Source organism: Saimiri boliviensis, chromosome 7 (genome assembly GCF_048565385.1).
Source record: "Saimiri boliviensis isolate mSaiBol1 chromosome 7, mSaiBol1.pri, whole genome shotgun sequence".
NCBI lineage: Eukaryota > Metazoa > Chordata > Mammalia > Primates > Cebidae > Saimiri > Saimiri boliviensis.
In genome coordinates this window covers 65517009-65544762 of record NC_133455.1, presented here as the reverse complement: position 1 = coordinate 65544762, position 27754 = coordinate 65517009, and the positions used below count along the sequence as shown (strand labels likewise).

General features: G+C 41.8%; 1 protein-coding gene and 1 pseudogene across 6 annotated transcripts in view; one reads left to right on the top strand and one right to left on the bottom strand.

Moving 5' to 3' along the window:
- LARP4 (La ribonucleoprotein 4) overlaps nt 1-27754 on the bottom strand; it is an 83331-nt gene that overhangs the window by 42901 nt on the left and 12676 nt on the right. For 2 of the 6 annotated variants that reach the window (XM_003939162.4, XM_010349806.3), the window contains exons 2-6: nt 14061-14208; nt 12459-12614; nt 11101-11176; nt 4095-4231; nt 1235-1338 (exon numbers count right to left, since the gene is read on the bottom strand). In XM_003939162.4, the coding sequence (XP_003939211.1) occupies nt 1235-1338; nt 4095-4231; nt 11101-11176; nt 12459-12614; nt 14061-14208 (621 nt within the window). Of the gene's footprint in view, nt 1-1234; nt 1339-4094; nt 4232-11100; nt 11177-12458; nt 12615-14060; nt 14209-16043; nt 16254-24042; nt 24092-27754 lie in introns of all 6 variants that reach the window. The other 4 variants (XM_074402635.1, XM_010349807.3, XM_074402636.1 and 1 more) reach the window with 4 other exon arrangements.
- On the top strand, nt 5307-5756 carry LOC141585117 (small ribosomal subunit protein uS8-like; annotated as a pseudogene).

The window sequence follows — 27754 nt, the reverse complement described above, 5'->3', positions numbered from 1 at the left end:
CAGTAGTTCCAACTACTCAGGAGGTTGAGGTGCAAGGATCACTTGAGCCCATAAGGTCAAGGCTATATAGTAAGCCACGACTGTGCCACTGCACTCTACCCCAGGTGACAGACTAAGACCCTGTCACAAAAAAGTAAAATAAAATTCTATTCTCAATGGCTAATAAAGTACAATGTCAGTTACTAGTTAATCCTCATCCTCTTTAATGTATATCATGGGAACTTAATATGAAGCTCTGCGGCAAGTGATTATGACATGGGATACAGATCAGAGCGATCATGTTCACACTCAAACTCCTATCATTTAAGAGCCCATGTATCCTTGAGCAAGCTACTTAACCATCCTAACAATCAGTTACTTCATCAGTAAAACAGATAAAAAAGCCTTTGGCTTTAAATAACTGTGAAGTACATAATAGCTAGTAGAGCCTAATAGTCAAATTTATTGTGTTTCATTCAAATATTATTTTATTCTGGTACCTGTACCACACCGTCTTTATGACTGCCAAATTTGCTTTATATAATATATATATATATATATTTTTTTTTTTGAGACGGAGTTTCGCTCTTGTTACCCAGGCTGGAGTGCAATGGCGCGATCTCGGCTCACCGCAACCTCCACCTCCTCGGTTCAGGCGATTCTCCTACCTCAGCCTCCTGAGTAGCTGGGATTACAGGCGTGCGCCACCATGCCCAGCTAATTTTTAGTATTTTTAGTAGAGACGGGGTTTCACCATGTTGACCAGGATGGTCTCGATCTCTTGACCTCGTGATCCACCCGCCTCGGCCTCCCAAAGTGCTCGGATTATAGGCTTGAGCCACCGCGCCCGGCCGCTTTATATAACATTTTGCTGAACAGGGTTAGTCCTGCTTCCTTAAACCTTAATCAAAATCTCGTTTTTCATTCATTCTTACAGATGAATTCTCAAGATCCCAAAATAGTCTATTTATATACTAGTTGCCATGAAATCAATCTAGCAAATTCAGAATTAGTTTCACTGCAATATTTAGTCTACCCTTCTAAGAAAACAGAATTATATCTTTTCGTTCCTCTATACCATTCTCGTACTTCGGGATTAATGAAACAAATTAACACACAGCAATTGATGAAGGCACTGGCTTACATTTTGCTTATGTACCTCTTCTAATTTGTTTTTCTTTCCCACAAAAGGCAGGAGAAACCTCTTCCAATTTAAACAGAGAACTTTTAGTGTTAACAATGATTAATAATTTACCTCTATTGGTGTAGTTTCAGGAATCTCTCTAAGAATTACAATACAACGCTTATGACTTGGTCTCACTTTCTCACCCTTCTCATCAACTTGTACCATGGGAGAAGCTGAAATTTAAAAGAAAGCGTATCATTCAAAAGTGACAAGTATTGCTTATAGCCATTACTGGAAAAAAAAAAAAAAGAGAAAAAAGAAAAAAAGTGACAAGTAGTGATATTATTAATTTCATTAAAAAACTAATCAATTTACTTTCCAATTTACTTTCCAACTGAGTAAATTTGCAGATGTTGTGTTAATATTCTAAAGAAACTAAATTGTAGAATCAAAGATTATAGGTATGACAATTTTTTTGAGATTTATATGTAAAAAGAACACTATCAAATGTTATTCACTGAAAAAATATTCAGAGTACTTTAACTTTGACACTGCCTTCAGGGAGCATAAAACATGTATCTAATAAGGCAAATTTCTTTTATACAATAACCAAATTCTTCATTGAGATAACGATTGGATAGATAACTGGATGTTAACAGAAATTATCATATTTTCATTAGCAAAACACTACTCTAAGGAATGTAGTAAGATCTGATATGAAGAATTTCTTCCTAAGATTAAAGTTCAAGAAGTCCTTAAACCAAGAACTACATACAAATTATAAGCCAGTCTTGATTTCAACTTAATCTTGCATACTACACAGACTCAAAAGCCATCTTTTAAATGCTGATCATACGGAATTATTATACTACAGTACCAAATGGCCAAAACATTTATTTCTAGTCTCTTCATGGAGGTAATATACCAGATCTCCCTGAGTAGGTAAGTACATACAATAAAAGAAGCAAGTGTGATGGCATGGGTATAAAAGCCAGGTTCCAGCCTGAACAGGTAGGAATTCTGTCTCTCTTTGTCAATTTTTATGTAGACAGACTGTGCCATTTTAAGAAATGTCTTTACAAACCAATGAGAGATTCCATAAATGTTTGTAATCCTCTGGGAATGGAAATCTATTCCCATGTAAGTCTATTATCAGACTTGCTATTTTAAACATTTTTGTGTCTTGTAAACTTTTAAACATTTTCAACACATCTCATATAAAAGTGAAAATCTGGTGGGGTGTGCTGGCTCCCACCTGTAATTCCAGCACTTTGGGAGGCCAAGGCAGGCAGATCACCTGAGGTGAGGAGTTCAAGACCAGCCTGACCAACCTGAAGAAAACCCAGCTATACTAAAAATACAAAAATTAGCCAGACATGGTGGCACATGTCTGTAATCTCAGCTACTCAGGAGGCTGTGGCACAATTCCTTAAACCTGGGAGGCACAGATTGCGCTGAACTGAGATCTCCAACCTGGGCAACAAGAGCGAAACTCCTTCTCACAAAAAAGGGTGAAGATCTGCCTTTACTCCCTCAAATAATTAACAAAACCCACCTAGTATCAAGAAATACTAGATACAATACATAAAATCCAGCAAAAATTCTTAAAGCTTCAATCAAGAAATAAAAATTCGGAGGCCAGGCGCGGTGGCTCAAGCCTGTAATCCCAGCACTTTGGGAGGCCGAGGAGGGTGGATCACGAGGTCAAGAGATCGAGACCCTCCTGGTCAACATGGTGAAACCCCGTCTCTACTAAAACACACACACACACACACACACACACAGACAAGCAAACCTCCCCCCAAAAAAAAAAATTAGCTGGGCATGGTGGCACGTGCCTGTAATCCCAGCTACTCAGGAGGCTGAGGCAGGAGAAATGCCTGAACCCAGAAGGTGGAGGTTGCGGTGACCCAAGATTGCGCCATTGCACTCCAGCCTGGGTAGGAAGAGCGAAACTCTGTCGCAAAAAAATAAAAATTCATTACCAAACTTCAGAGCAGTATTTGTCAAACTGCCCATTGCAACTCATTAGTAGGTTGTAAAATCAACATGTCTGTTACAAATATTTTTAGTTGGGGGTAGGTATATGGTGTGTATTGGGGATATGACATAAAATGCACCTCTTATTTGGGTTCAAAAGCTTGAAACACATTTTTAAAGGTTGTGTGATAACAATATCTAATAGTCCAGAAAAATGAGATTTAATTTAAATTAAATTTAATTGAAAAAAAAATTTTCTTTTTTTTGAGATGGGGTGGCTCTGTCGCCCAGGCTGGAATGCAGTGGCACCATCTCGGCTAACTGCAATCTTTGTCTCCTGGGTTCTAGTGATTCTCCTGCCTCAGCCTCCCAAGTAGCTGGGATTACAGGTCCTGGCTAATTCTTAAGCAAGCATGATGCTGAACAACCAAGGTGCAGAATTGCAACAGAAGCTGTATAAAGGCTGGGTATAGTGGCTCATGCCTGTAATACCAGCACTTTGGGAAGCCGAAGCAGGTGGATCATGAGGTCAGGTGTTCGAGACCAGCCTGAACAACAAAGTGAAACCTCCTCTCTACTAAAAAATAGAAAAAAATTAGCTGGGCGTGGTGACAGGTGCTTGTAATCCCAGCTCTTTGGGAGGCTGAGGCAGGAGAATTGCTTGAACCCAGGAGGCAGAGGCTGCAGTGAGCTGAGACTACACCACTGCACTCCAGCCCAGGCCACAGTGCAAGACTCTGTCTCCAAAAAAAAAAAAAAAAGGTAGAAGGATGGCTTGAGCCCAGGAGTTCAAGGCTGTTGTGAGCTGCGATTTGCACCACAATACTGCCACCTGAGTGACAGAGCAAGACCCTGTCCTACACCCAAAAATAAAAAAAAGAGAATCTGGAACAAAACAACAAAATAAACGGGTTGAGGGCAGTAAAAAACAATTCTCTATATGATCAGAAGTCAAAATAAAATGTAATGTGTAAAATAAAAAAAAAAGCTAAAAGGTATTTTTACATACATCTTAACACTTCAAGAATTAGATCAGGATCTGTAGTCAACTTCTTTATTTCTTCCATGTTGGCAACTGTCCAAATTGGGATGAACTGATCACTATCCATTTGAGATATCAAGTAAAGATTCTTTGACAAATTTTCTCTGAAAAGAATAAACAAAAGCAATAGTCCTATAAAACAAGCAATTATTAAAAAGCACCTAATGAGAAGAGGCATCTTACTCACTTTTTCTTACTTTTTAAATGCATGGAAATAAGATTAATAACACTAAACTTTTCAGTGAACTCACAAAAGTTGTTAAAAGTTCAAAAGACACTCATGTAATATATGTACATTAGTTAATACAACTTTTACAGTACCTAAATTCCCAAACACATTCAGCACAACAGCAGACAATTAATTATATTGCTATATGAACAGGCTTAACATTACAATCAGCATTTTAACAAAACATTATATATAGCATACTCCCATCTTATAAATACTTCATCAGTGATATTAGAATATGCATGATAAAAACTGTAGCTCAACTATGAACTAACTCATGAAGGATTTTCTATTTATTCTTCTTTTTTTTTGAGACAGAGTCTTGCTGTCGCTCAGGCTGGAGTGCAATGGCATGATCTCGGCTCACTGCAACCTCCACCTCCTGGGTTCAAGAAATTTTCTTGCCTCAGCCTCCTGAGTAGCTGGGATTACAGGCACGCGCCACCACGCCCAGCTAACTTTTGTAGTATTAGCAGAGACGGAGTTTCTCCATGTTGGTCACGCTGGTCTCAAACTCCTGACCTCATGATCCGCAGGCCTCAGCCTCCAAAAGTGCTGGGATTACAAGAGTGAGTCACTGCACTCGGTCAGATTTTCTATTTCTTAGTGTATGCATTTTTTTTTTTTAAATAGAGTTTCTTTTGTTGCTCAGGCTGGAGGTGCAATAGCGCTATCTTAGCTCATTGCAACCTCTGCCTCCTGCAGTCAAGCAATTCTCTTCCCTCAGCCTCCCAAATAGCTGGGATTATAGGTATGCACTACCAAGCCCAGCTAATTTTTTGTATTTAGTAGAGAAAGGGTATCCCATCTTGGCCAGGCTGGTCTCAAACTCCTGACCGCAGGTGATCCACCTGTCTCAGCCTCCCAAAGTTCTGGCATTATAGGTATGAGCCACTGCGCCTGGCCAAAATATATATTTTAAATTATTTAAGTCCTCATGCGCCGCCACAATGGTGCACATGAATGTCCTCGCTCATGCTCTCAAGAACATCAACAATGCCGAAAAGAAAAGCAAACGCCAGGTGCTTATTAGGCCATGCTCCGAAGTCATCATCCGGTTTCTCACTGTGATGATGAAACATGGTTACATTGGCGAATTTGAAATCACTGATAATCACAGAGCTGAGAAAATCATTGTGAACCTCACACACAGGCTAAACAAGTGTGGAGTGATCATCCCAGATTTGATGTACAACTCAAAGACCTAGAAAAATGGCAGAATAATCTGCTTCCATCCCGCTAGTTTGGTTTCATTGTACTGACAACCTCAGCGGGCATCACAGACCACGACGAAGCAAGATGAAAACACACAAGAGGGAAAATCCTGGGATTCTTCTTCTAGGGATGTAATACATATATTTACAAATAAAATGCTTCATGGACTCTGAAAAAAAAAATACGTTAAGTCAAACACGCTTATAAAAATGCACACATTGGCTGGGCGACGTGGCTCAGGTCTGTAATCCCAGCACTTTGGGAGGCTGAGGTGAGTGGATAATTTGAGGTCAAGAATTCAAGACCAACCTGGCCACCACGGTGAAACCCCTCACCTCTACTAACAATACAAAAAATTGGCCAAGTACGGTGGCTCAGGCCTGTAATCCAGCACCTTGGGAGGCCTAGGTGGGCGGATCACTAGAGGTCAGTTTGAGATCAGCCTGGCCAACTTGGCAAAATCCTATCTCTACTAAAAATACAAAAATTAGCTGGGCATGATGGCGCACACATGTAATCCCGGCAACTTGGAGGCTGAGGCAGGAAAACTGCTTGAATCCAGGAGGCAGAGGTTGCAGTGAACCAAGATGGAGGCACTGCACTCCAGCCTGGGCGACAAAGACTCTGCCTCAACAAAAAAAATTAGTTGGGCTTGGTGGCAGGGGCCTGTAATCACAGCTACTCAGGAGGCTAAGGCAGGATAATCACTTGAACTGGGGAGTCAGAGGTTGCAGTGAGCCAAGATCATGCCACTGTGAAACTCCACCTCAAAAAATAAAAATAAAAAAATACATATTTAATATTAACACAAAAGATTCTTTAAGGTACATTTTTTAAAAAGATGCAAACACTTGCATCTTACACACAAAATCTTGTTTAATAAACTTAAGTAAAATCAAATTCACACCTTGCTATTCACATCAAATATCCTTTGAAGCAGCCCGGCTATAAATAGCTGGAAGTTTTTGCTCATAAGCCCCCTTCTCAAAGAGAAGTTTTATTTAAAACTGCAACCACCCAGGCACTCCTGATTTCCGTACTTGCATTTAATTTTTTTCCATAGCACTTATCACCTAACATACTTCTGAGTTGTTTATTTATTATGTTTGTTTTGTGTTCCCCCAGTCACAATATAGGTACCATGGAGGATCTTTGTTTGACGTTGTTCCATCAATATGTGTTGGCCAGACACTATGGCTCATGCCTGTAATCCCAGCACTCTGGGAGGCAGAGGCGGGCGGATCACCTGAGGTCAGGAGTTCAAGACCGGCCTTGCCAACATGGTAAAACCTGTCTCTACTAAAAATACAAAAAATTAGCTGGGTGTCATGGCAGGTGCCTGTAAGCCCAGCTACTTGGGAGGCTGAGGCAGGAGAATCATTTCAGCCCTGGAGGTGGAGGTTGCAGCGAGCCAAAAAAGAAAAGAATTTGAAAATAAGACAACTATAGATACGATCTTTACAAAACTAAAAAGCTATAGCCTAAATGAACTCTGAAATTTAGCAGGTCTATTCTTATACGGTGATTCAAAACTCTTAGCTAAAGAAACTGTACCTTGTCAGAAATAAATCAAATTAATGGACATAACATCTAAGATTGGACTATTCATGAATAATACCTGATGTGTATTTTGTTTGCTTTTTAAAATTACATTACATTATTTTTTTTTTAAATTAATACCTGATATGTATTAAAGGCAATTTTGCTGAGCTACAAATGTCAATTATCCAACTGGTTCAAACCAGACCACAGTCCTGAGTAGGATGTGATGGATCACGATCAGCAGGAACTCCCACTGCAACAACTAAAAAAGCTTGGATAAACTACAAAAAATCATGTGTCTGGAGATGTGGAAGAACTGTGGAAGCTTCAATCACAGAAGGACTAAAATGCCCAAAAAGATCTTTCTTTCCCAAGAGCATTTGCAGATCTTAACTCAGACTCTACTGGACAATAGAGAAACCAGCAGATCTCTATGCAGTTGTGTGTAAATATGTGGTATTTGTAATGGGCACAGAACTAAAATTATGAATTAAAATTATGGGAGCCACCAACACAGCTGATTTTCCCAATACGATGTTCCCTGAGTTTTAAGGGGAAAGATGGGAGATAGGCTGAAAAGATGCAAGCAAAAATGCTGCAAACGCAGTCTCCCCCTTAAGACATTGCCAATTTTCTGCCGGGCGCGGTGGCTCAAGCCTGTAATCCCAGCACTTTGGGAGGCCGAGGCAGGTGGATCACGAGGTCGACAGATCGAGACCATCCTGGTCAACATGGTGAAACCCCGTCTCTACTAAAAATACAAAAAATTAGCTGGGCGTGGTGGCGCGTGCCTGTAATCCCAGCTACTTAGGAGGCTGAGGCAGGAGAATTGCCTGAACCCGGGAGGCGGAGGTTGCGGTGAGCCGAGATCGCGCCATTGCACTCCAGCCTGGTAACAAGAGCGAAACTCTGTCTCAAAAAAAAAAAAAAAAAAAAAAAAAAAGACATTGCCAATTTTCAAGTAGTATGGGGTAAGAAGTTAAAACATCTAAATCTCAAACCTCTATATTAGAGATCTAAATCTCCTTTATTTTGTAAGATGAGGTTGACTGCCAAGCTCTAAATCAAAAGCCTGAGAGAAAGGGCCATGTAGAAGGAATAGAGCTAAATCAAAGGTGAATTGAGTCTAATTAAAATGGTTGCTCAGCCCTGATCTAGCTCAATTCCTCACTGGATTCAAGCAATCAACATTTCACCCTCTACCTAACAGAAAAAATGCTCAAACTGTCTAGTTTTATCACCTGCAGCTTCTATGTTTCTTCTGTATGTAATGTACAGCATACAATCAAAATTTACAAGACATACAAAAAGGCAGTAAATTATGACAGATAATTCAAGAGAAGAAACACTGACAATACAAGCAGACCCATAAATGATCCAGTTAGTAGGTGTAAAATTCACCCAGGGTGGAGTGCAGTGGTGTGATTTCAGCTTACTGAAAACTCCACCTGATGAGGTGAAGCAATTCTCCCACCTCAGCCTCCCAGTAGCTGGAATTACAGGTGCACGCCACCATACCCAGCTAATTTTTGTATTTTTAGTAGAGAGGAAGTTTTAGCCAGGCTGGTGTTGGACTCCTGACTTCAGGTGATCCACCCACCTTGGCCTCCCAAAGTACAGGCTAAAGTAACTATTACATATATTTTATTGTTACTGTTTTTTTTTGTTTGTTTTGTTTTTTAGATGGAGTCTCACTCTTGTCGCCCAGGCTAGAGGCTAGCTGTTAACTCAGGTCACTGCAACCTCCACCTCCTGAGTTCAAGTGATTCTCCTGCCTCAGCCTCCCAAGTAGCTGGGATTACAGGCACCTGCTACCACACCAAGCTAGTTTTGTATTTTTAGTAGAGATGGGGTTTTGCTATCGTGGCCAGACTGGTCTCGGATTCCTGACCTCAGATGATCCACACACCTTGGCCTCCCAAAGTATAGGCTAAAGTAACTATTACCTTTTTTTTTTTTTGAGATGGAGTCTCACTCTTGTTGCCCAGGCTGGAGGCCAGCCATGATCTCAACTCACTGCAACTTCTGCCTCCCCGGTTCAAGTGATTCTTCTGCCTCAGCCTGCTGAGTACCTGGGATTACAGGCGCCCATCACCACACCGGGCTAATTTTGTATTTTTAGTAGAGACAGATTCACCATTTTGGCCAGGCTGGTCTCAAACTACTGACCTCCAGTTATCCGCCTACCTCACAGGCCCAAAGTGCTGGGATTATAAGCATGAGCCACTGTACCCAGCCAATAATTTTTTTTTTTTTTTTTTTTTTTGCCCCCTTCCCAATAACTCTTAACCGTAAATAAGACTTCTCCAAGCCGGGTGCAGTGACTCACATCTGAAATGCCAGCGCTTTTGGAGGCTGAGGGGGGAGGATCACAAGGTCAAGAGATCAAGACCATCCTGGCCAACACAGTGAAACCCTGTCTCTACTAAAATAGAAAAATTAGCTGGGCATGGTGGCGCATGCCTGTAGTCCCAGCTACTCGGGAGGCTGAGGCAGGAGAATTACTTGAACCCAGGAGGCAGAGGTTGCAGTGAGCCGAAATCAGCCACTGCACTACAGCCTAAACCTGGCAACAGAGCAAGACTCTTGTCTCAAAAAAAAAAAAAAAACAACAAAAAAAGTCTTCTCCAAATGTTTGCCTGAACCGACTTCTTATTTAATAGAAGATATTGGCAATATAAATTCTCTGTCCAACTCCTTACTATTTTGCCAAAAATAACTCTATGAGTAACATTGTAAGAATCAACTATTAAAACATAAATTAAGAAATAGCTGCTTTTTTCTGACAACTTCAAGAATGATAATGTTCACAGAAAAAACATCCAATGGAAATTTCATTATCTTTATATAAAGAATAGATCCTCTGCATATCAAATTGAAGACTGCACTTTTTATTTATTTTATTTTATTTTATTTTATTTTTTATTTTTTTTTGAGACGGAGTTTTGCTCTTGTTACCCAGGCTGGAGTTCAATGGCGCGATCTCGGCTCACCGCAACCTCCGCCTCCTGGGTTCAGGCAATTCTCCTGCCTCAGCCTCCTGAGTAGCTGGGATTATAGGCACGCACCACCATGCCCAGCTAATTTTTTGTATTTTTAGTAGAGACGGAGTTTCACCATGTTGACCAGGTTGGTCTCAATCTCTCGACCTCGTGATCCAACCCCCTCGGCCTCCCAAAGTGCTGGGATTACAGGCTTGAGCCACCGCGCCCGGCCTTATTTATTTATTTATTTATTTATTTATTTTTGAGATGGGAGTCTCGCTCTGTAACCCAGGCTGGAGTGCAGTAGCGCCATCTCGGCTCACTGCAACCTCTGCCTCCTGGTCCCAGTTCAAGCAATTCTCCTACCTCAGCCTCCCAAGTAGCTGGGATTACAGGTACGAGCTACCATGCCCAGATAATTTTTGTATTTTTCAGTAGAGACGGGATTTCACCATATTGGTCAGTCTGGTCTTGAACTCTGGACCTCGTGATCTGCCCGCCTCGGTCTCCCAAAGTGCTGGGATTGCAGGCTTGAGCCACCGTGCCCGGCCTGAAGAGTACACTTTTAAATCTAGTTAAGAGGCCAAGTGTGGTGGCTCATGCCGGTAATCCCAACATTCTGGAAGGCAGAGGAGTGTGGGTCACTGGAGGTTGTGAATTTGAAACCAGCCTGGCCAACATGGTGAAACTCCATCTCTACTAAAAATACAAAAATTAGCCAGGCATGGAGGCTGCACGCCTATAATTCCAGCTACTTGGGAGGCTGAGGCATGAGAATCTCTTGAAGCCAGGAGGGGGAAGTTACAATGAGCTGAGATTGCACCACTGTACTCCAGTTCAGGCGACAGTGCAAGACTGTGTTTCAAAAAAAAAAAAAAAAATCAATAATATGAAACACATCATTAAAAGAAAATAATCACTCTCCTTGCACTCTATTTCACACATATTTTACATCTACTAATCAAATTCAATAAAGAAGAAATAGCAATATAAAATGAAGTACCGTGAAAAACATAATTCTAATTGTTTCTTCAGACATTCTTTTAGGTCTTCTGTAGAAATTGCTGAATTGCTTTCTCCTGATGGTAGAAAAGAAGAGGAAAAAAATTAATAGCATGTTATCTGAAGTGATAAATCTGTCATATTGTTGTACTCAAAAGCCATAAAGTCTACAATCAAAATTTACAACAAAAATATTTTTTGAGAGAGAGAGAAATAGGGTCTTCCTTTTCTCTAAGGAGTATAGTGGTGTGATCATGGCTCGATACAGCCTCAACTTCCTGGGTTCAAATGGTCCTCCCACCTCGGCTTCTTGAGTAGCTAAGACAAACTTGTGCCACCACACCCAGCTAAATTTTTATTTTTGTGTAGAGACAGGCTCTCATTATGTTGTTCAGACTGTTGCCAAACTCCTGAGCTCAAGCAAATCTCCCACCTTGGCCTCCTACCACAGGTGTAAGCCACTGTATCTGGCCCAAACTGTATTTATTATTTGGACAGTTCAAAATCTAATTTCTCTCAACCTAGATATTCTTTCATCAGATACATTTCATATTAGTTTAAGAGTTATTTTTGGCTGGGCGCAGTGGCTCCTGCCTGGAATCCCAGCACTTTGAGAGGCTGAGGCGGGTAGATCACAAGGTCAAGAGATTGAAACCATCCTGGCCAACATGGTGAAAGCCCGTCTCTACTAAAAATATAAAAATTAGCAGAGTGGCTCGTTGCTTGTAATCCCAGCTACTCAGGAGGCTAAGGCAGGAGAATTGCTTGAACCTGGAAGGCAGAGGATGCAGTGAGCCAAGATCATGCCACTGTACTCCAGCTTGGGAAACAGAGCAAGACTCCGTCTCAAAACAAACAAACAAAACTCATCCACCTAAATGCTAAATAAGCAATCAAATTCATTTAACATTCCAACGTCATTTATAGAAAACTCATTAAAACACCAACTGCTTGCCATCTCACTTCAACTCTATGTTCAAAGTTGGCAGGTGTTAGGTATACATACACACACACATATATATACACGTAATTTTTTTTTTTTCAGACACAGTTTCACTCTGTCACCCAGGATGGAGTGCAGTGGCGCTATCTCAGGATTATAGGAGCATGCCACCACACCGCCCCTTTTTTTCCCCCAGTATGATACAATGTTTCACCATGTTGACCAGGCTGGTCTTGAACTCCTGACCTCAAGTGATCTATACTTGAGTAAGACTTCATCTCAAAAAATAAATAAAATAACCTTCTTTTCAAATAAAAAAATAATGCCATAGGTTTATCAGAACAAGGATATAGAGACCGTGCATGTGGGGGATATGCTGTACTCTCTCATTTTAACAATAAAACCATCAAGTTTACCAGAAACATCATATATTTGGTAACTCAGATCTTCTGGTCCTAAAATCATCCCATCAGTTGACTCTTCAATGCCTGTGGTATTTCTCGTGGTTTCACAAGATGAAGAATACATTACTTCATATTCTTTATATATGTCTTCTGAGAGCTCTGCATTACCTGTATTAAAGACAGACACTGAAAGTAAATAGGAATTCGAATTCTTTAAATTCCATTTTCACGAACTGTGGGCAGTAACTCACCTATAAAAAGATTCTAAGGAATTCTACCAGTTGGGAATATGTTTGAATGGTTTTTGTTTGTTTGTTTTTCCAAGACAGAGTCTTGCTCTGTCACCTAGGCTGGAGTGCAGTGGGATGATCTCAGCTCACTGAAAATTCCACCTCCCAGGTTCAAGCAATTCTCCTGCCTCAGCCTCCTTAGTACCTGGGATTACAGGCACCCACCATCATGCCCGGCTAATTTTTCTATTTTTAGTAGAGACGGGGGTCTCACCATTTGGCCAGGCTGGTCTTGAACTCCTGACCTCGTGATCCACCTGCCTTGGCCTCCCAAAGTGCTGGGATTACAGACATGAACCACCAAGCCCAGCTGTTCACATGGTTTTAAGCAAGAGAGTTAAGAGTTAATTCCAAGGGAGTTAAGTTTTGACATTTACCGATAAACTAAAATGATTAACAATTGCTAAAATGTATACAGCATTATCCATGTATCAGACTACTCCATGCACTTTATTCATTTAATTCTCAGAAAATCCTATGCTGTAATTATTATTGTTTGTTTTAAAGATGAAGGCAACAAGCACAGAGAAATTAAGTTATTTGCCCAAGGACGAGCAGTGAGTAAATGTCACAGTCAATGACGGTAGATAAAAGCTAATTTATAATTATCACTATTACAGATGGGCTGCATAGTGAACTCAAAGACACAGATACTACTTGAAATTAGTGGCAATCTATTCATGTTAGATATAAATGAGAATTTTATACAAACTACATGTTAAACATTTATAAATGCTGGATGCAATATGTTTAAGGGAAAAAAATTTTATGAATATACTTCATCAAACAATCAAAGGATGTATCCTGGCCAGGTACAGTGGCTCACATTTGTAATCCCAGCACTTTGGGAGGCCAAGGCTGGTGAATCATTTGAGGTAAGGAGTTCAAGACCAGCCTGGCCAGTGTGGTAAAACCCTATCTCTACTAAAAATACAAAAGTTTAGCTGCCTGCAGTGGCTCATGCCTGTATCTCAGCACTTTAGAAGGCCAAGGCGGGTGGATCACCAGTCCAGACAACATCGTGAAACCCTGTCTCTACTAAAAACACAAAAATTACCTGGCATGGTGGCGGGCACCTGTAATCCCAGCTAATTGGGAGGTTGAGGCAGGAGAATCGCTTGAACCTGCGAGGCAGAAGTTGCAGTGAGCAATCATCTCCCCACTGTTCTCCAGCCTGGGTGACAGAGCAAGGCTCCATCTCAAAAAAAAAAAAAAAAAAAAAAAAAAAAAAAAAGCAGAGAGGCTATATCTCAAGTTCAGTAAACTTGCTTGGCCATACGTTTAACCAAACTGTGATTTTTATGATCAAACATTTAAGACTTACCCTCAGGATGAGCACCTGATGTAGCTGCTGTTTCATGCCAACAATTTCCAGCTCCATGAGTTACTGGGGTGGCATCAGTATTTCCAGGAGCAATTTCTTGCCATACTTTGGCGTTAGGATTTAAACCAGTTCCTTTAGATGTTACCTGCTAAATAATCGAAGGATCTATTTGTAAATTTTAAAAATTAGAGCATGAAAATTATAAATTTAGATAAAATTGCTTTTCCATTACTTAAAAGTGAGGGAGAAACCCAATAATTCTATTTAACAAATAGCAAATAATATTAATGTTTTTGATCAACTTGAAAGTTTGAAATAGCTATTTAAAATTTAGCTTCCTATATAATAAAAAATATGTATCTCATTAAATTTTAAAATAGAAACACTGCCCAGGTTCAACGGCTCATGCCCGTAATCCCACCACTTTGAGAGGCTAAGCCAGGAGAATAGCATGAGCCCAGAAAGTTCAAGGCTGCAGTCAGCTATAAACACACCATCACACTCCAGCCTAGGAGACAGAGGGAGATCCTGTCTCAGAAAAAGAAGTAAAATAGAAATACTGCTTTACCCCAACCTACTTACAAGTGTCACAAAATTTAAACTATTTACATAACTTCTGGGACACCTGTGTATTTGTGCATCTACAGCAAATTTTTTTACAGTAATTTTCTGGAATATTATGAATTTTTATTGCTATCTAAGCTGTGACATAGACTTCAGAGTCTGAACAATTCTATCACTGGAAATTTTATCCCAAGTTAAAAGCAGTGATGTGCTTTATACTGGATTTTTTTTCCCCATCTGTCCTGAAAGTGTATGTTCTTAATATCCATAGTGTAACTATTTTAAATAGTACCATTTAAAGTAATCTCTTGAGGCAGGGTGCAATGGCTCATTTCTATAATCCCAGAACTTCGGGAGGCCAAGGCAGGCGGATCGCTTGAGCTCATGAGGTCAAGACCAACCTGAGCAACATGGTGAAACCCTGTCTCTACAAAAAATACAAAATTAGTGCACATGATGGTAGGCGCCTGTAGTCCCAGCTACTTGGGAGGCTGAGGTGGAAAGATGGCTTGAGCCTGGGACACAGAGGTGGCATGAGCCAAGTTTGCATCACTGTATTCCAGCCTGGGAGACAGAGTGAGACTCTGTCTCTCAAAACAAAAAAACACACACAAAACAAATATAATGCCCTGTTCCATGTCTAGGTTCATTCACATCTTGGGAACAAGGGTGGAGCCTCAAAATGGTGGTAGTAGAGAGGAATATTTTGTCACCTAGAATTTCCAAGTGTAAGACAGTAAGTATAGACCTTTTAATCATTTTTATTATTGTCTCAAAATTCCCTACAGAAAATACATCTGTTTTCTACTCACAGGAGGGCAGTACTCTCCCACCCCTCTACCTTTGGTAGCCACTGATTTGAAGCTGTGCTGACTGGTGAATGTGATGCTGGAATTTAGGTACCACATAATTTGCATGTTGAGAAGGGGATAATCTATTTTAATGAAATTTGCTACTCGTATGTATGCCCTAAAAACTAATCATTACAGCATAACAAGTACAACTAAGCACTGTGGACTGGAGGTGGGATACCTGCCCAGCAAGCCTACCCTAACATGCCATCTGAGGACCTGCAGAAAGGGCAGTGAGGAAGGAGACAGCAGTCTCAGTCCAGAGATCATCCTATCCACCTCCCTCAGGGGTTCAATGTAGTTTGATCCTGACATTCAACCCTTCATGTCCTCCTTCCTGGTCAGGAAGATGGTTGGGTACAGTGGGTGGAGGCGGGGAGGAGGAGGTACAGAACGGGGTGCAATATTCGAGTAGAGAGATTCTAGAGAAGGGCAAACTAGGGTGGGTAACTATGGAATTAAACAGAAGAAAGAAGCCTCTATTTGTAACCCTGGAATCCTGCAGGGGAAGAAGGAGGAAACAGACAAGGGGAGGTGGGAAGGAGAAGCTGAGGAGGAGGCAACTTACTTATTTCTCCCTGCCTCTTCTGAAAAGTTCCACTCCTTTATGTTAATCCCAGTCTGAGACAGGACCAGAGAATTTCCAGGGACAAACTGGTAGTTTGTGTCCCAGAGGGTACAAATAATCTAGGAAGTGAATTGCAGAGCTGGCAGAAAAAGCTGGGGTCCACCTCAGTAAGACCCAGCTCCTGGCTCCAAGTGAGCTTTTGCACTGATGCTGTAGGTGACAATAAGAGAGATGATGAAGATGCCAAAGCCCACCCCTAAGGGTGATCAATTCAAACTCTTGGGGTACAGCATAATTTTTGACTGATAGCAAAATAGAACTCTGAGGAGCTTGTGATAGCCCAGCTCTCCTGCCATGTCCACAATATTTGACGTTAATTGTTTTTCAATAGGAGAAAATGCATGTATTTACATACTTATTCTTCTTCTTTCCTCCATTCTGAGAATACCAAATATGTGCCTACCAAGAAGATGGCAGATGGTAAAGGTACAGCTCTCAGACACAGAGATCAAACTTTTGAATACCGATAAATACAAAAAGTACAATATTCATTTAGTAAATAAGATCTGTACATGAAAAAGATGCAGTGAAAAAACCATATACCTATTAGAAATACCCCTAAATCATGGAATTGCTATGCAGAGTAGTGTGTGGATTAAGTAAAGCAAAATAATCATTTCAAGGCAGTTTAATAATCACTGTCTAAACACACAATGATTGAGATGCCGGAATCACTCCTGAATCCAGAAACAGCTCTAATACTTTTTTTTTTTTTTTTTTTTTTTTTTTTTTTTTTTTTTTGAGACGGAGTTTCGCTCTTGTTACCCAAGCTGGAGTGCAATGGCGCGATCTCGGCTCACCACAACCTCCGCCCACTGGGTTCAGGCAATTCTCCTGCCTCAGCCTCCGGAGTAGCTGGGATTACAGGCACGCGCCACCATGCCCAGCTAATTTTTTGCACCTTTAGTAGAGACGGGGTTTCACCATGTTGACCAGGATGGTCTCGATCTGTTGACCTCGTGATCCACCCGCCTCGGCCTCCCAAAGTGCTGGGATTACAGGCTTGAGCCACCGCGCCCGGTTCTAATATAAATTTTTTATTATTGTGTGATCTTGGCAAAATTTCTTTACTCTTCTGAGTCTCAACTTTTGTTACTGTAAATTGAGGTAAAACATCCTTATTTTTATTCTTATTATTTCCAGAGACAAGGTCTCCTCTGTCGCCCAGGCTGGAGTTTAAGACCAGCCTGGCCAATATGGTGAAACACCATCTCTACTAAAAAAACAAAAATTAGCAAGGCGTGTTGGCATGTAGCTGTAGTCCCAACCATTTGAGAGGCTGAGGCAGGAAAATCACTTAAACCTGGGAGGCAGTCTACTGTGAGCCAAGACTGTGCCACTGCACTCCAGCCTGGGTAATAGAGTGAGATTCCGTCTCAAAAAATTAATTAATTAATTAATTAATTAAAAATAGAAGTCTTTTATTTTGTAGTGCTTCTTGGCTTCTAGTTTCAAGCTGCTAGAAGCTTTTACAGTAATAGCAAAACCAGTAACAAAATATCCCTTACACAGGGAGCTAAAGCATCTTTACAGGAGCACCATGAATAACTATAGCAACATCTCACATTACAGATGTTAATCCACAGCTTCCTCATATCTTAATTAGCTCAGGGAGGAAACCAATTAGTTTTCAAACAGCCCCACCAAGAGAGGTAATAAGGTATTATTTAAGAATTTATAGGCCGGGCACGGTGGCTCCAGCCTGTAATCCCAGCACTTTGGGAGGCCGAGGCGGGTGGATCACAAGGTCGAGAGATCGAGACCAACCTGGTCAACATGGTGAAACCCTGTCTCTACTAAAAATACAAAAAATTAGCTGGGCATGGTGGTGCGTGCCTGTAATCCCAGCTACTCAGGAGGCTGAGGCAGGAGAATTGCCTGAACCCAGGAGGCAGAGGTTGCGGTGAGCCGAGATCGCGCCATTGCACTCCAGCCTGGGTAACAAGAGCGAAACTCCGTCTCAAAAAAAAAAAAAAAAGGCCGGGCGCGGTGGCTCAAGCCTGTAATCCCAGCACTTTGGGAGGCCGAGGCGGGTGGATCACAAGGTCGAGAGATCGAGACCATCCTGGTCAACATGGTGAAACCCCGTCTCTACTAAAAATACAAAAAAAATAGCTGGGCATGGTGGTGCGTGCCTGTAATCCCAGCTACTCGGGAGGCTGAGGCAGGAGAATTGCCTGAACCCAGGAGGCGGAGGTTGCGGTGAGCCGAGATCGCGCCATTGCACTCCAGCCTGGGTAACAAGAGCGAAACTCCGTCTCAAAAAACAAAAAAAAAAAAAAAAAAAAAAGAATTTATAAGTAGCAATTTTCAAAACCAACACACTTTCATATTTGCCACTATATAGAAATGCAAAAAGTGCTCGTTGTACGAAAAGTATCTTATAACAATTTTTAAACAATCACTATTCAAATCCACTCTGGCTAAATCAAGCAGAAGAGTTTTGTTTTGTTTTGTTTTTGTGAGACAGGGTCTCACTCTTTTGTCCACGCTGTAGCAGTAGCACCACTTAAGCTCACTGCAGCTTCAACCTCCCGGGATCAAGCAATACTCCCACCTCAGCCTCCCAAGTAGCTGGGACTTTAGGCACATGCCACCACACCTGGCTAATTTTTATACTTTTTGTAGAGACAGGATTTCATCATGTAGTGCAGGCTGGTCTTGAACTCCTGATTTCAATCTATCAGCCCACCTTAGACTACCAAAGTTCTGGGATTACAGGTATGTGCCAGCATGCCCAGCCTGAAAGGTAATTATTTTTTGAGAGAGGGTCTCACTCCATTGCCTAAGCTGGATTGCAGTGGTGCGACCTTGGCCCACTGCAACCTCTGCCTCCCAGGCTCTAAGGGATCCTCCCACCTCAGTGTCTTGAGTAGCTAGGACCACAGGCATGTGCCACCATGCCCAGGTAATTTTTCTGTTTTTTCGGTACAGACAGAGTTTCACTATGTGGCCCAGGCTGGTCTCAAACTCTCGAGCTCAAGCGATTCACCCACCTTAGCCTCCCAAACAAAATGCTGGTATTACAGGTGCTGAGTTACTGAACCCAGTTCACCTGAAAGTTTTTTTTTTTTTTCTTTTTTTTTTTTTGAGACAGAGTCTCACTCTATCACCAGGCTGGAGTGCAGTGGGGCATGATCCCGGCTCACTGCAACTTCCGTTTTCCAGATTCAAGCAATTCTCTGCCTCAGCCTCCCAAGTAGCCAGACTACAGGCACGCACAACCACGCCCAGCTGATTTGTTTGTATTTTTAGTAGAGACAGGGTTTCACCATGTTGGCTAGGATGGTCTTGATCTCTTGACCTCGCCATCCACCTGCCTCAGCCTCCCAACATGCTGGGATTACAGGTGTGAGCCACTGTGCCTGGCCCTCAAAGGTAATTATTAAAGAAGAGTATCACTACTATTGTCACTGGGAGGGCTAAAAAAATAGATGCAAAGATAATATCACCCAAAATAATGTTGCACAAGTGATCTGGTGAGGAAATCACTACCCCTGTCACCACCAGGCACTAAATAACAAGATTCAAATCCATTATAACCTTTACTACTGCCAGCACCAAAGCCACATCTCTCTATTGGAAACTCATTTTGCAACTATTACCTCCACTTAAAACCGAACAACCCTGCTGCCATTCCTAACTGCAAAATGGAAGTTATAAATAGAAACTTCACTTCCTTATATTGTGTACTTTCAAAGACAAGTCATCTGAGTGTGTCTGTAGGTCACATGCCTGCATCCAAGAGAACATGGAGGACACAGGCTGTGGCTCATGCCTATAATAATCTTAACACTTTGGAAGTCCAAGGCGAGTGGATCACTTGAGATTAGGCATTTGAGACCAGCCTGGGCCACATGGCAAAACCCTATCACTACAGAAAAAAAACAAAACAAACAAACAAACAAAAAAACAAGAATTAGCTGGGCATGATGGCTCATGCCTGTAGTGCCAGGTACTTGGGAGGGCTGAGACAAGAAGACCACTTGAACCTGGGAGGTGGAGGCTGCAGTAAGCTGAGATCGTGCCACTGCACTCCAGCATGGGTGACAAAGTGTCTGTCTCAAAAAAAAAAAAAAAAAAAAAAAAGAGAGAGAGACAGAGAGGAGCTGGGAATTTGAGTCTTCACTAATACACATACTGAGGAGGCCTGGCCCATAACATGCGCAAATTTGCAAATATAGACATTCAACCAAAAATTGGAAGGCTTCAGATACGACAAATAGTCACCATAATATTTAACAACCAGAGTTGGAGGATTATGCTCAAAAACATTTTCTCCTGATGGGGTATACTATTTCATTAAATATTCAATAACTGGTCAAAATAATTAATAAATATATTCCCTTCAGCAGTATACTACCCTAAAATCTGATGTGTCCCTGATGATTAATGGTGCTAAGAATACTCAAAGTGTAAGGTGTATGGCATACAGACAAGCAGTACTTCTGGGCATATTAATCTTTTTCATCAGCCTATATATATATTTATATATATATATATATATTTTTTTTTTTGAGATGGAGTTTCACTCTTGTTACCCAGGCTGGAGTGCAATGGCGCCATCTCGGCTCACCGCAACCTCCGCCTCCTGGGTTCAGGCAATTCTCCTGCCTCAGCCTCCTGAGTAGCTGGGATTACAGGCACGAGCCACCATGCCCACCTAATTTTTTGTATTTTTAGTAGAGACGGGGTTTCACCATGTTGACCAGGATGGTCTCGATCTCTTGACCTCGTGATCCACCCGCCTCGGCCTCCTAAGGTGCTGGGATTACAGGCTTGAGCCACCGCGCCCGGCCCAGCCTATATATTTTTTATTTTATTTATTTTTGAGATGGAGTCTGACTCTGTCGCTCAGGCTGGAGTGCAGTGGTGCAATCTTGGCTTACTACAACCTCCACCTCCCAGGTTCAAGCGATTTTCCTACCTCAGCCTCCTGAGTAGGTAGGATTACATGCGTACGCCACCACACCCAGCTAATTTTTGTATTTTTAATAGAGATAGTGTTTCACCATGTTGGCTAGGCTGGTCTTGAACTCCTGACCTCATGATCCGCCTGCCTCAGCCTTCCAAAGTGCTGGGATTACAGGCATGAGCCATTGCTCCCGGCCAAGACTACACATTTTAAAAGCCATTGATGCATGCAAGAAGACATATAAAAGACTGTATAGTGAAGTACTGAAACCACAAGTAAAAAACTGAAAACTACCTAAATGTCCACCTATTGGTGAATAGTTAATTATGGTGTATCCTGGGCCATTTACTAATACGGAAATTGTTCCAATGCATATTGTTCAGTGCAAAAAGTCAAGCTGTAAAACAATAAGCACTTTATATTATCATTTCTATAAACAAACAGAATCACTGTACAGATAAATATATAGATATAGGTTACGCACGGTGGTGCATGTCTGTAATCCCAGAGCTTCTGAGGGCTGAGGCTAGCAGATTGCTTGACCCCAGGAATTCAAGATCAGCCTGGGCAACACAGTGAAACCCTGTCTCTACAAAATCACACACATTAGCCAGGCATGGTGGCATGCACCTCTTAGTCCCAGGTACTTGAGAGGCTGAGTTGAGAGGATGGCTTGAGCATGGGAGGAGACTGCAATAAGCAGAGACTGCACTCCAGCCTGGATGACAGAACAAGAGTCTGTCTCAACAAAATAAAACCCCACCATCACAACAACAACAAACTCAGAGAAGACCTGAAAGGTTACAGTACTATTAACAACAGAATTACAAATTACTAAAATTGTTTGCTGACCATGAAAACTATGCAAAGGACAGACTGAAATAGTTTATGATAAGATATCATTTTTACCCTATTGAACAGCCCAGATTCAAGACTACTTTGATAAGCATAAAAAGGAAAAATCAGGGCCAGGCGCAGTGGCTCAAGCCTGTAATCCCAGCACTTTGGGAGGCCGAGGCGGGTGGATCACGAGGTAGAGAGATCGAGACCATCCTGGTCAACATGGTGAAACCCCGTCTCTACTAAAAATACAAAAAATTAGCTGGGCATGGTGGCTCGTGCCTGTAATCCCACTTACTCAGGAGGCTGAGGCAGGAGAACTGCCTGAACCCAGGAGGCGGAGGTTGCGGTAAGCTGAGATCGCGCCATTGCACTCCAGCCTGGGTAACAAGAGCGAAACTCCGTCTCAAAAAAAAAAGGAAAAATCAGTCCAGGCACAGTGGCTCACACCTGCAATCCTACCAGTTCGGGAGGCTGAGGTGGGCAGATCACCTGAAGTCAGGAATTCAAGACCAGCCAGCCTGGCCAACATGGTGAAATACCATCTCTACTAAAATACAAAAATTAGCCAGGCATAATGGCAGGTGCCTGTAATACCAGCTACTCATGAGGCTGAGACAGGAGAATTGCTTGAATCCAGGATGTGCCGCGTTAATAATATTTTAATCAAGGACAAACTACATGTACAACAGTGGTCCCATAAGATTATAATGGCAATATCATATAGCCTAGTGTGTAGAAGGCTATACCATCTAGATTTGTAAAAATATTTTCTGATGTTCACATAATAAAATCCATGACACATCCCTCAGGATGTATCCCTGACCAAGGCAAAATTGAATTTTAAAAGTTTTGAAAAATGCAGAAAAAAATCCAGAAAGCATGGGAAATGTTCACTGTAATACTGTAAAATATATGTTTTAGTTGTATATGATAGTATCCATATACAACAAAAATCCTTACCATCTCCAAAGTAATGTGCTTTTGTATGCTACTGAGTTAACCAATGGCTGGTAGCCTCTAAGTCAGTTTAACTAAAATAAAATCTATCTTTTCATTTCAATTCTAGATAGCCAAGTTGGTTTTGTTTGTTTGTTTTGTTTCTGAGATGAAGTCTCACTCTGTCACCCAGGCTGGAGTACAGTGGCATGATCTCGTCTCACTGCAACTTCCGCCTCCCGGGTTCAAGCGATTCTCCTACTTCAGCCTCCTGAGTAGTTGGGATTGCAGGCGCCCACCACCACACCTGGCTAATTTTTGTATTTTTAGTAGAGACGAGTTTTCACCATGTTGGTCAGGCTGGTCTCGAACTCCTGACCTCGTGATCTGCCCACTTCTGCCTCTAAAGTGATGAGATTACAGGCGTGAGCCACTGTGCCCAGATGACAGCCAAGTTTTATTCATCTTCTCACCATAGTTGCCATCAAAATCTTGATCACTTCCACAAATGCCCATGAGTTTACATAGTTGCAAAAAGTATCTACTAAACAATGTAAATTGTCAAAATGCATGCTAAACTATCTGCCAACATATACATAGTACTTAAGCACATGGATACACAACAAAATTATCCAAACTATCTGTAAAACTGACAGTTCAATCAACACCCTTATTTCTAAGCAATATGTCATCCCCAAATAAGCCAAAGGCAGTCCTGATTATTGGCCCATTTAATGCTAAATTCTACTTTCAGGGATAAAAATGAAAGGAAAAAAGCCGGGCGTGGTGGCTCAAGCCTGTAATCCCAGCACTTTGGGAGGCCGAGGCGGGTGGATCACGAGGTCAAGAGATCGAGACCATCCTGGTCAACATGGTGAAACCCCGTCTCTACTAAAGGTGCAAAAAATTAGCTGGGCATGGTGGCGCGTGCCTGTAATCCCAGCTACTCCGGAGGCTGAGGCAGGAGAATTGCCTGAACCCAGTGGGCGGAGGTTGTGGTGAGCCGAGATCGCGCCATTGCACTCCAGCCTGGGTAACAAGAGCAAAACTCCATCTCAAAAAAAAAAAAAAAAAAAAAAAAGAAAGAAAAAAAGAGAACCATCAAATTCTTGTAAAAATGATATCTTCCTGTCCTAAAATGCTATAGAGCTAAACAAACAGAACCAACAGTTAGGAAAAAAATCACCGTAAATATGGATGGTACAACCATCTCTTTGGACATACATAACCTTTTGTTTTACTTACCTATTTACTATCAGAAACAGAAATCCCATGCCACTTAACCCCATAAATGCTGTAAAACAGAAATAAAATGTATAAATTGATTAAATGTATTTTGCCCCATGGCAGATCAATCATCCAGGTTCAATTTCACATCTCCCACACTGAGAGGGCTACTACTAAGTTACAAGTACTTGGGGGGGTGGGGAACCCTGTCATTTCTTCCCTTATAACTTCAGAATCCTACCAGAAGATGCATAGGGCTATTTTACAAAAAGTAAAAATGAAAACTTCACTCATTCAGAGAATAGAAGTAACATTTATGGAACACTTAATTCATCTTCTTAACAATCTCAGTTAAGTCCTATCATCAACCACTTTTGTTTTTTTACAGACAAGGAAAAAGTTACTTTACTTCAAGGTAAAGTAACCTGCCCACAGTTACATAGCTATTAAGACAAAATCAGGATTTAAATCTAAGGAATCTAGGGGCTGGGTGCAGTGGCTCACGCCTCCCAGCAGTTTGGGAGGACGAGGCCAGTGGATCACTTGAGGTCAGGCGTTCAAGACCAGCCCGGCCAACATGGAAACCCTGGCTCTACAAAAAATACAAAAACCAGCCAGGTGTGGTGGTGGGCGCCCGTAATCCCAGTTACTCAGGAAGCTGAGGCAGAAGAATTGCTTGAATCCAGAAGGCAGAGGTAGCAGTCAGCTGAGATGGTGTCACCATACTCCAGCCTAGGCAAAAGAGTAAGACTCCATCTCAAAAAAACAAGGAAAAGAAAAAGGAGTCTAGAGAGTATATGTTCTAAGCCACTGCAGTACAGCTGCCTTAGAAAAAACTTTAAGAGTTATATATACTACATAAGGAACATTATAATTTCCTCTTTAGGCCAAATGGCCCCTGAACCCAGTTTTGCCTAGAGTGACTAAGGATCCAAAAGAAATGAATACAGAAAATAGCCGCCAGATGAGAACAAGGGTCCCAGACCAGGCTTGGTGGTTCATGTCTGCAATTCCAGCACTATGTGAGGCTGAGGCAGTCGAATCACCTGAGCTTAGGCGTTCAAGACCAGCCTGGCCAACATGATGAAACCCATCTCTACCCAAAGTACAAAAATTAGATGGGTGTGATGGTGCACGTCTGTAATCCCAGCTACTCGGGAGGCAATGGAGGGTAGCTAGAACCTGGGAGGCAGAAATTGCAGTGAGCCAAGATCGCGCCACTGCATTGAGGACAGAACAAGTCACGGTCTTTTTAAAAAAAAAAAAAAAAAAATTGCCGGGCATGGTGGCTCACGTCTGTAATCCCAGCACTTTGGGAGGCCAAGGCGGGTGGATAACGAGGTCAAGAAATCGAGACCATCCTGGACAACATGGTGAAACCCCGTCTCTAATAAAAATACAAAAAATTAGCTGGGCATGGTGGCGTGTGCCTGTAATCCCAGCTACTCAGGAGGCTGAGGCAGGAGAATTCCCTGAACCCAGGAGGCGGAGATTGCGGTGAGCTGAGATCGCGCCATTGCATTCCAGCCTGGGTAACAAGAGCGAAACTCCGTCTCAAAAAAATAAAAAACATAAAAATATAAAAATAAAAATCACCTAGGAATCTTGATAAAATCCAGACTCCGATTCAGTAATTCAGGGGTAGAGTTTCTATTGTAATAAATCGGAATTTTTCTTCTAGCCAGCCCCTGGGTTAAATGAGCTTGCTATTTTTTTTTTTTTAAAGTAATAGTAACATAAGGAGTTTGCTGCTATCTATGGATAACACTGAAGAGCAAGAAAACTGGACCCACCCTAAGTTGTTTCCATCAACCTCTCCAGGTTGTCAAAAATCAGAATTCACTTGCCCTCTATTGTGGAAGAAAATCTGAAGTTGATTCATTAATGTTATGATCAGTATTATTGCCGGTACTCTAGTACCAGTGGAAAAGACAGGACTTATATCCTAAAATTCCCACCATCTTAATCAGATGGCATCTGTCACTCATCAAAAGAACCTGACACCACCATAGATTAGTGGCACTTAACCTTTTGGTGTCACCAATTAATGTGAAAATATGATCAAAGTTACAAATTTCTCCCTAGAAAGTTCAACATAAGATTCATTAATCCTTGCATTAATGATAAAGAATTCTCGGCCAGGCTTGGGGGCTCACATCTGTAATCCCAGCACTTTGGGAGGCCCAGGGAGAGCGGATCGCCTGAGGTCTGGAGTTCAGGACCAGCCTGGTCAACATCATGAAACCCCATCTCTACTAAAAATACAATAATTAGCCAGGTGTGGTGGCAGGCACCTGTAATCCCAGCTACTTGGGAGGCTGAGGAAGGAGAACTGCTTGAACCCAGGAGGCAGAGATTGCAGTGAGCGTACCTTGCCATTGCACTCCAGCCTGGGGGACAAAAGTGAGACTTTGTCTCAAAAAAAAAAAAAAAAAAAAACCACCTCTATTAGTAGGTATCTAACTGACTGGGTGCTGTGGCTCACACCTGTAATCCTAGCAAGTTGGGAGGCCAAGAGTTCAAAATCAGCCTAGCCAACATAGTAAGACCCCCATTTCTATTTTAAAAAGATATCTAACATTTAGTATTTAATCCTCAAAATATTCACCCATTACTTCAAAAGAACTTAAACATACCTCAATCTCAAATATCAAGATAATTTTTGTTTTGAGACAGTCTTGCTCTGTTGCCCAGGCTGGAGTGCAGTGGTGCAATCTCAGCTCACTGCAACCTCTGCCTCCCCAGTTCCAGCAATTCTCCTGCCTCAGCCTACTGAGTAGCTGGGATTGCAGGCGTATGCTGCCACGCCTAGCTAATTTTTGTTATTTTTAGTAGAGAAGGGGTTTCACCATGTTGGTCAGGCTGTCTCAAACTCCCGACCTCAGGTGATCCACCCGCATCGGCTTCCCAAAGTGTTAGGATTACAGGCATGAACCACTGCACCCAGCCTGGTAAGAGATATAATTCTAAGTGTTCATTTTATTTATTTTTCTTTCTTTTCTTAGCCATAAAACTTTTTAAAAATTCACGCCTGTCATCCCAGTACTTTGTGAGGCTGAGGCAGGCAGATCACTTGAGGTCAGTTCAAGACCACTCTGGCCAACATGGTGAAACCTTATCTCTACTAAAAATACAAAATTAGCCAGGCATGGTGGCACATGCCTGTAATCCCAGCTACTTCGGAGGCTAAAGCAGGAGAATTGCTTGAACCTGGGAGGTGGAAGTTGCAGTGAGTTGAGATCGAGCCACTGCACTCCAGCCTAGGCAACAACAGTGAAACTCAGTCAAAAAAAAGAAAGAAAGAAAAGAAAGAAAACAAAGAAAAGAAAGAAAGAAAAGAAAATTATTTTATTTTTGCCCAGGAGGCAATCTTGGCTCACTGTAGCCTCTACCTCCACCTCCCACCTCCCAGGTTCATGCGATTTTCCCACCTCAACCTCCCAAGTAGCTGAGACCACAGGTATGTGCCACTAAATCTGGCTACTTCTCATATTTTTTGTAAAAGTGAGTTTTCCCATGTTGCCCAGGTTGGTCTTGAACTTCTGGGTTCAAAGGATCCTCCCACCTCGGCCTCCCAAAGTTCTGGGATTACAGGTATGAGCCATTACACCTTACTCAATTTTAATTTTTTATATAACAAAGGGATCTTCCTATGTTAACCTGTTTGGGTCTTTTTTTTTTCTGAGACAGAGTCTTGCTCTGTCACCCAGGCTGAAGTGCAGCAGTGCAA